The 9,411-nt window shown below is 45.6% G+C and overlaps 1 protein-coding gene and 1 long non-coding RNA gene across 2 annotated transcripts; both read left to right on the top strand.

Moving 5' to 3' along the window:
- The first annotated feature begins 815 nt into the window (after positions 1–815).
- On the top strand, positions 816–4,171 carry LOC122180780. The gene is made up of 2 exons (XR_006179226.1): positions 816–1,035; positions 2,248–4,171. It is a non-coding gene; the product is annotated as an uncharacterized LOC122180780 (long non-coding RNA).
- Positions 1,402–4,171, top strand: LOC122180779 (tetraspanin-7-like). The gene has a single exon (XM_042872681.1). It carries the CDS (start codon positions 1,402–1,404, stop codon positions 2,107–2,109), a length of 708 nt encoding a protein of 235 aa, XP_042728615.1. The 3' UTR covers positions 2,110–4,171.
- Positions 4,172–9,411: the final 5,240 nt, after the last annotated feature.

The raw sequence follows: 9,411 nt of genomic DNA, 5'->3' as shown, positions 1-9,411 counted from the left end.
GCCAAGTAACTGATGGAGAGTTCATTCTTGTGAAAAAAGCAAGAGGAGAATCTGTAAATGCAGGAATTATAAGGCCCCTGCTACTTAAATTATTGAGGCCACTAATTAAGAATACATTAGTGATAATTATGCTGCATTGATGCCTTGACAACTGTAACTTTCTGATGGAATGTAGTAAACTGACATAAAAGGCACCTCCTTTCTTCCCTCTCTGTAACAGAAAGAAACTAACAGAAAGCTTTTCTCTAACTTCCACACAAAGATTACAGTCAGAACACAATTAAACCCAAGAAGACAGTACTGAAGGAGTTGATAAAGATACGAGCAACAGGGTTTTCAGACCTAAATTCTCCATGTGATTTCAGTATACACAAATGAAGAACCTCCATTTTACTTCAAGTTATATGAGGGAAACTTGAAAGGACTGTCTCAGGATGAGACCTTAGAGGAATAAAGAAGAGACTGGCAGCTTGAAGCACACAGTGATCCGGCAAACTGCACAGCTTACAGATCCTTCACCAGCTTGTGAAACCTTAATAAGCACTTTATTAGAAAATTTCTTTAAAATTATTATTTTTTTAAGCAACGCAAACATTTATGGCAGTCTGATAGCATGTCAGTATATAACAAAACTCATTTCTCGAACTGCTGAAGACATACGAAGGTCAGCTTTGTGTTGAGGTGGCTTTGAGTCATTTCTGTTTGCAGAAGATGGAATCTTACACCGAGGAGAACTACGTACCTCTTACGGTGTTGACAAGAAGTGCTAAAGAGACATCAGTCACTCAGTGCAAATAGCAGCGGGGAGGCGACTGCTATCACTGCCGGCTACTCTGCTTCCTTTACTGCTTCCCATCTGACATTTCTTATCTGGCACGTAGGAGATTTTCTTTATCCATGAGGCTGCACTGCAGAGCTGGTGTACACTGTAGCTGGTGACCTCGCATGGGCAGCCTGTACCACAGCACTCAAGCACATTCTCCACGGGCATTTTATGCCCTTCCTGGAGCTCAGCGTGACGGTGGGGAAAATCAGGTGAGTATTTAACAGGGCTGGAAAATAATTTCCAACCGGGCAAACCGAGACGGATGAACGACGACGGACCGCACCGTCAGTAAGCGTTCGAGTGCCCATTTTGAGGCTTATTTCTTTCAAGCGTCCTCCCACAGCGCGTTAACGCAGGAACACCTCAGCGCCTCAGCGGTGCGGCGGGCAGGACCCCGCGTGAGGGGAAGGGCGCTCCGCGCAGCCCCGCGCTCCGCCCGCCGAGCCCCGCAGCGCCGCCAAACGCCGCGGGCGGCCGCGCCCCCCCGCCAGGCACTGAAAAAGGCCGGAGCGCGGAGCCGCGCCGCTCACAGCCCGCCCGCCGCCGGCCGAAGGTTGCGGCCCCTCAGCGACGCCATGACCGTGCTGAAGCTGTCCCTCGTGGCTTTCAGCTTCGTCTTCTGGGCGGCGGGGCTGACCATGCTCGTCGTCGGCCTCTGGGCCGAGGTGCGGCTGGGAGGCTACTTGGCGCTGTCGGCCGGCGACACCCCCGGCGCCCCCGCCATCCTCCTGGCCACCGGCACCGCCGTCATGGTCTGGGCCTTCCTGGGCTGCTTCGGCGCCGCCGTCGAGCACCGCGGCCTCCTGCGCACCTACGGCGCCTTCCTGGCGGCCGTGCTGTTGGCCGCGCTGACCGCGGGGCTCTCGGCCCTCGTGTACCGCCAGGACATCGCGCGGGGCTTCCGGGAGGGGCTGCGCCAGGCCGTGAGCGCTTACGGCGAGGACGAAGGGAAGGCGGACGCCCTGGACGCTTTGCAGCGCGCGTTGGGCTGCTGCGGTGTGGAGAGCTACCGGGACTGGCTCGCCTCGCCCTGGGCGCTCCAGCAGAACGCCTCGGTGCCGCTCAGCTGCTGCCGGGCCCGGCGGGGCTGCCCGCTCAGCCCGGCCGGCGCACGTGGCCTGCACCCGGAGGGCTGCTTCGGCAAGGTCTTGGCCTTTGTCAGCAGCAACATGTTCTGTGTTGCCACCGCTGCCCTGGGGCTGGCGGTGCTGCAGGTCGTTGGCATCGTGCTGGCATGCCTGATGGCTGCCCGCGTCCCTGCTCGCGTTACTGCCCCGCACTGAGACCTCCCCAGGTCTGGCCCTTGTCACCTCCTGCTCCCTTCCTGCCCCTGGATCTGGGAGATCTGAGTGCACCCCATCTGGAAGACCTCTTCATCGTCCCCATTTCACCCTTCTTCACGTTCTGTTCCTCTGCTGCAGCCTGTGTCGGATATGACAACACCACAGGTATCTCCACGGCCCCTTGGAGCTACCTCCTATCCTGGCTGTGTCCCTGTGCGACAGCAGGTTTCCACTTCCCTCCGGAGCCTCTGGGCACAGAGTGGAGAGTGACAGCATGGACAGACATCACCCTGTTGGGTCAGATGGAAGCTGGGTGACAGCTGAGCAGGTGTCTGGGTGATGTGAACAGACAGAGATACTGAAATGGAAGCAGGAAAGAGGAGAAGGCCTGTGGGAGCAATGCAGACATCTCAGCATTTTATTGTGTGCATGTTCTGAGACCAGGAGCTGCTGGAAGATCAGTGTCACTGGAATACTGGAGTGCACAAATGGCATGTGGGGTCTGGGTAGGTCTGGGGACAGCCTCTGAGGGCTGCTTGTGCTCCCTGCAGCATGGACCACACCACCGTGCTTCACTCTAGTGAGTTCCTTGCAAAGATGTCCAGGTCTAGACATTTCCAGCCTAGGAATTATGAACGTAGCTAGCAAACCTGTAGAGAATTAGGTAAATGCCAACAAATGATAGCTGGAAAGGAAATCGTTAGTAACAGCTTGGGAGGGGAGAGTGGAGTTTCGCAGGGCAAAGGGGTTTAGCAATAGGGCCCAAGTAAAGAATGCACAGGAATGGAGAGTGAGAAAAACTAGACTTCATGGAAGTAGGCTTCTGGGATTTTATGACAGTGTTCCTGGGATGAAGCCAGGGCAAAACTTGTATTTAACTCCCAAAGATTCTGATTTTAGGTATTTTCACTATTTGTAATTGTGAAAATTGTGTGTAAAAATATCTGGAAATGCCACTATTTCTGTCTTTTGTGGTAACGAAGCCCTTTTCTTGCTCTCTGCCTGTTTCCTTTTGTTTGAAAGAGGGACTGATTGGTCAGTTCTGTGATGAATTTGTCCAGTCTGTAGAACTGTAATTGTTTCTGACCTGGTGACAGTACTGTAATTTGGCCTGTTAATGACAGCCTCCCACCACATGAACTGCTATCATAAAGGTGCAATAGTTCTGTAGAGCAAAGCAAGCTGATGGTAGGGACTGTTGAAAAATGGTGCTTTATGGGTGAGAATTTGCTATGTCAAACAGTGTTATTTTGCTGTTTGTATCTGTTGTATTTTCCATGGAAATAAATAGGAGGCAGTACTTTCAGAGAGACCTGCACACAAGCAAAATTCTGCAAGGACCAGGGAATATCCAGTACTCTCGAGTGTTGCAGACTGCTTTTGCTGCTGGAGTCAGCAGTCCTCAGAGTCAGTTCTCTTGATCAAAGAATACAAGATCAAAAATATAAAAAGAGAAATTAGGTTCTGTCCTGATGATTTATGTGTTTAACAGTGTTAGGAGGAGTAAGATGCCCTCATCAGGAAGGTTTTCAGGGCTGTGCCTAAGTCACAGAGGTCTGTAGTATGCCTTTTGGGTGGGCTGTTCTAGTCAGCATGGATGGGTGGAGCTTACAGTAGTGGGTTAACACTTATGTTGTGCCTGAGCGTTAGTCGTGGTTTTGTGTACCTTCCAATTGCTCAGCTGTCAGGTGGCTATGTTAAGTAGCATGATAATTGGGTTCCAGGTAATGAGTGCAATGTAAACAGGTTTCTTAGCCATTTGACAATTCATCTGCATAGATGAACTCTGGATATGTGCTGGGAATTTCTCTTTTTAGAGCAAAAGTTTCATTCTTTTTTTTTTTTTTCTGAATTGTTTCTTGTTTTAAATAATTTAATTGCCATTGTTGTTTATGAATGTCCCTGTACTAACATGTTTTTGATGTTTTTTTGGAGCTAGGCACTAATGGAACTCTGCTGTTTTCTGAAAAATCACTGTCATTTTGTAAAGTCTTAGCAGTGTGCAAAAAGTGTAATTTGCCTGAGGAATGGTACTTCAGAAATAAAGTAATGTTACAAGCAATGCAAGTCACTGTCTGAATCCAACTCAATACTTTGTGTGTGTCTCTGCATCGTTCAAGTGCAAGAAAATGAAGTGTACATTGAGATGCAGAGACAGAATTATTTTTATTATTCAGAAAAATAAACAGTAAAGCAGAGATTATGGGGGATGTTGGCAAGGGACATGGAGTTGCCCTGTATTTATGAGCACTGTCTTCACCTGAATCAGTAACCTTGGAAAGTTACAAGAATGTTGCTCAGGTCTTTTTTAGCACCACAGGTTGCTCAGTTATTTCTGATGTTGATCCAGATTGCATGGTAGGACAAGCAACGAGCAGTCGGAACGAAGGATGCTGCTGAAACCTGCTTGCTCTAAAAACTTGTGTTGATATCCCACTTCAGGGCATGTTTTGTTTTAAGCCGTTTGAAGAAGTTTGAAACGAATAGGAGTGACAGGAGCCAGCTTTTAAGCGAACCACTGCGTGTTTGTGTGGTGGCCAGGCCTGACTGTCAGGACATCACATTAATGTGATGAATAGCTGAAAATGGAAACCGCTCTACACGTGGTCTGCTCTCACTGGAGGAGGAGAAACCTTGGCACGTGTTCACAGAAAGGTTACATATCATTGTAACACTGCAGACATCACAGAGTGGCTGTGAGGTCTCCTTGGCTGTTTATTGCTAGTTCAAGAATAATCAATCACAACATTAACTTTTGTAGATGAATGGGAGAAATGTCATTCTTTTCTAACTAACTCCCAGATGAGCAGATTCCCAGAAGCTGTTAGGGTTGTCTCAGTTTTTTCGTGCTCAGTGACCAAATTTTAATTTAAAAAATGTTTTAGATTCAGTCTTATTTTTGTTCTGAATGGTCAGAACAGCTGTAAGTGGAAAATGTTAAAGCGGAGGCCCCATTCAGGCCTTGATGCAGTATGCAGTTGTCTTCTGTCATCCTCTGAGCAATTACTTAGACTTTAAGAAAGCCCGATCCCATCTTTTACAACTACATTTGATCAATTAAAAAACATACCAAAATGGGGGCAAGCTGTGTTGCAAGTGTAGAAACAACAGTGCTGTTGTTTGGACCAACTGAGATTTAGGATTAGCAGTGATAAGATTAGACGCCTGTTATGAAACAAGGACTATTTCCTAACAGTGATCAAAAATACGACTAGCAAATTTCACAGCTGTTTTGATCTTTTGCCTTACATCAGTTGCTCAGTGTACTTGTGTATCACTGAGTTCCACTTCACAGATAGCTGGAATTAAAAATTAGCTTCTTAATGGACTGTGAACCTCAAAAAGAGGTGGTGTTCTTGGGTCTCTTTCTCATCGCATCCTAAATTGTGTCTCAAACAGCTGACAAAAGAAAAGTTGGAAGAGGCCAATGTAATTTGCTGAGAAACCAGTGAAACTCTATGAAGCAGTAACAATATGAAAGAACATAATGTCTGCACACTATCAAGCAAGATTTAAGCACACATTTTCAGAAGCCTTAGATTTACTGATCAAATATGTGAGTTTGCACATAAACCACTGACAGAAAAAAAAAAGGAGCTATTGAAGCATCATAATGTTCTGTCCACATGGGCTCTCATTTGCAGCAAACACTACTGCCTGTTGTTAATGATCTTAATCCGTGCAATAGAATTTAGTCGAGACTCTTATCTGGGCCACAGGATTAAAGTTATCAAAGTAAGCATTATTTATTATTATTACTATTTCAAATGTTCTAATTATTCTAGAAAGATTTTTTAGAGCAATTTCTGTGAAGCTTTGCTTCTCCCATTCTCCTGTTGTGCTAATGTCTAGAGTTCACAGAATCACAGAATCACAGAATGGCCAGGGTTGGAAGGGACCTCAAGGGTCATGAAGCTCCAACCCCCTGCCACATGCAGGGCCACCAACCTCCATGTTTAATGCTAGACCAGGCTGCCCAGGGCCCCATCCAACCTGGCCTTGAACACCTCCAGGGATGGGGCATCCATAACCTCTCTGGGCAGCCTGTTCCAGCACCTCACCACTCTCTGGGTAAAGAATTTCCCCCTAATGTCCAACCTAAATCTCCCCTCCCTCAACTTAAAACCATTTCCCCTCGTCCTACACATATCAACCCTTTCAAAGAGTTGATTCCCCTCCTCTTTGTAGGCTCCCTTTAGGTACTGAAAGGCTGCAATGAGGTCACCTTGCAGCCTTCTTTTCTCCAGGCTGAACAAACCCAGCTCCTTCAGCCTGTCTTCATAGGGGAGCTGCTCCAGTCCCCTGATCATCTTTGTGGCTCTCCTCTGCACCCTCTCCAACAGCTCCCTGTCATTTTTGTACTGCGGGCTCCACACTTGGACGCAGTACTCCAGATGGGGCCTCACAAGAGCAGAGTAGAGGGGGACAATCACCTCCCTGTCCCTGCTGGCCACCCCTCTTCTGATGGAGCCCAGTTGTTCTTAGGCCTCTTAGTACTGTTTGGTACCAGCATTTTAAAATGGTAAGTTGTGCTCTGTAATAAAACCTTGGGAAAGGAATCTCTCCTGTTTAGTGTTCATCATTTCTGGTAGGTCCAGTTCTTCCAGCTCACAAGGGATGGAGGGCAGGGAGTATCTCTGGTCAGTTCTAGGACTGACTGGAGTCTTGGGATTGACAATATCTTGTCCTTAATACCCATGTTAGTAAAAATAGTCTTAATGATTTCTTACTATTCAGAGTGCATTTTCCATGGCCTTTCCTGTGCTTTTTGATTTCTTGACTTTAGACAGTGCTGTGTTGGGTTACTGCTACCTTTTAGTAATTTACAGCTGACTAAAATGGTAGCATCGGGAAAATGTCCTCTGCAAGAAAGTGTTCTGCTTTCTGTGTTTTCAGCATTCCTAACACTATATAAAGGAAATCTCTCTAGGTAACGCATGTCTTTTCTGTTGCTTTTAGATTTTGTTGTTGTTGTTTATTGAAATGATGATACTTCCACATGATAAAGATCCCTTTGTAGGACCAGAACAGTGGTGTCCCTGCTGCTCATGCTGACCCCTGCTGTGCTGAAGGCACTTCTGTAGCAGCTCAGCGCTGCGAGAGGATTCTCTGAGCAGAATTTGGGGCTCATCAGCACTCCAGTTTCCTGAAACTGCTTTTTTGATAAGATGTTTTCCTGGATAACTGTGCTGGAGTCCTGTTCCTTGCCATAGCGTGCTTTTCTCCTCAGAACCTCCAGGCTGTGTTGTTCTTGCCAAGGAACTGCTGGAGGAGGTGGAGGCTGTTTGCATTAGCACCGTGAGTTTTGATGCAGAGTTCAGACAAATAATCATAAAAGGAAAACATGATTTCACAACTAAATATGCTTATCTCATGGCTGGAGACAGGTCTGTTCACTGAAGCTGGTGTAGAAAACAGCAGGCTGACTAGGGAAGAAGCAGAATTCTGAAAACAGCTGCTCTACCTCTTTACAGGAATCTGTAGTTCTGGGCAAAATTTCTCTGTGACACTGTTGTCTCAGTAACTTGTTTCTGGAGCTGACTGACTTTGCCTTCAAATCCTGTCCTATTTTGATAACCCATGAAGAAGTTGCAAAACATCCCACAAGTGTAGCATGCTCACACTTTCCTGTCTATTTTGCCTTTCCACATTTCTACTGCTTCTTTTCTTTTTCAGAGAGTGCTTTTTCTATAATGGTCTCTCAGTTAGGTTTCAGCAGCCTTCTAGGTCCCTCGAACCAACTCCTCTTTCTTCTGCACAGCTTCCCACCCCAGGAGTCAGACAGTCTTTCCAGATCCGAGGTGCTGGTTGGATTGGTTTTTGAAAAGAAACCTCCATCTGCTGGTTTTAAGTAGCAGCAGCTTTCTAACCCTTAGCAGTCACCTGAATGTTTTTTAATCCTATGAAAAATCTGGCAGAAAGTCACACTTCAACACATTTTCAGAGAGCTGTTTTTCTATGAGATGATATTTGTTTCTTATCAAAACAAAAGTGTACCACATACCCTGGTTGTTGGCTTGTTGGTTGAGTTTGTTGTTGCTGTTGGTTTGCTGAAATGATAAAACTGTGAAATTTGAGTAGAAGCTAAATTTAAGGAAATGAAGTGTCTTTGGCACCAGCTGAAGTGATTAATAAATGTAGGTAATTATGTTTAGAAGGTACCACTGAGGGAGCTCATCAGCAAATAAACTTGTCAGTGGATGTTTTTCAGAGAATGTGGAGGCAGAATTCAGATCTTCCAGATATATTCCAGACTCCCAGAAATTCATCTTCATGGCTTGAAAACAGCACAGAGATTAATTTTAAGTCACCTGATAGAAGTCATTGAAATGTATGCCCACTACTAAATTAACTGCTTACTACAGCTCTCCCTAATGAATAGAAACCACAGAATCACAGAATGGCCAGGGTTGGAAGGGACCTCAAGGATCATGAATCTCCAACCCCCTGCCACAGGCAGGGCCACCAACCTCCACGTTTAATGCTAAACCAGGAAATGGAGATGAGTGCTGTTTTGAAGCTTTCTGTCACATATTGTATACGTTATGCTTCCAGTTTGTCAGGACATCATCCTTTATTTCCAGTCTGTATGATGTTCTTTGTGTCCCTGTGACGTTCACATTTATTTATGACTCAATTTCTAGCTCAAGTCACTTGTCATCATGTTCTTTTCCTTTTGGAGGAGGCGTGGCAGCAGTGTTGAAACACCATTCTTTCCTTGCAAGTTGATACAGTGAAATTTCTCCAGTGCTTACTGTATGTGTCACTCTTAAATAAAAAAAAAAGGCAGTGCTGTTTTACTTCAAGCTTACACTGTGCAGTATCTTGTTTGAATCAAATTTATAGTATAAAACACAAATTAATCTTGTCCACAGAGCCTTCTACCATATTAAAAATCATTGCCTTTTTTTTCTGAGTTTGCTCATCTAAGCTTTATGAATGTAATTCCCCCAATGTTGGTTCCTCCCCAGTTGTTAATTATGAATCTGCAACCAGGATGCTGCCGTCAGGTCCTTAGCTGTGACACTTCTGGGAACTGCATTTCCTTTGTTCTTCACCGTAGCTTTTGTCCTATTATTTCTACCTATCTGGTATTCACATGATTTCAGGACTGTGCTATTCTGTTCTAAATAAAATTTAAAATGTATTTGACTCCCTACATCTCAGATAGGTTATCTTTAATTCAAGTTGGAACTCTTTTCCAGAGCAGGTTGGCACAAAGCTGGAAGCCACTGGGAACTTAAAATCAGACTTCAGAAGCAGGATCTTTAGGTTCTTTTGTTTTATAGCACCATTGCTAGA

This window comes from Lagopus leucura, unplaced genomic scaffold (assembly GCF_019238085.1).
Source record: "Lagopus leucura isolate 7727_CA_CO unplaced genomic scaffold, USGS_WTPT01 Super-Scaffold_100008, whole genome shotgun sequence".
Lineage (NCBI taxonomy): Eukaryota > Metazoa > Chordata > Aves > Galliformes > Phasianidae > Lagopus > Lagopus leucura.
This window is presented reverse-complemented; position numbering and strand designations above follow the sequence as displayed.

Excerpts from the sequence above, each read along its gene's own strand:
- LOC122180779 (XM_042872681.1), top strand. The coding sequence starts at position 1,402 with ATGACCGTGCTGAAGCTGTCCCTCGTGGCTTTCAGCTTCGTCTTCTGG.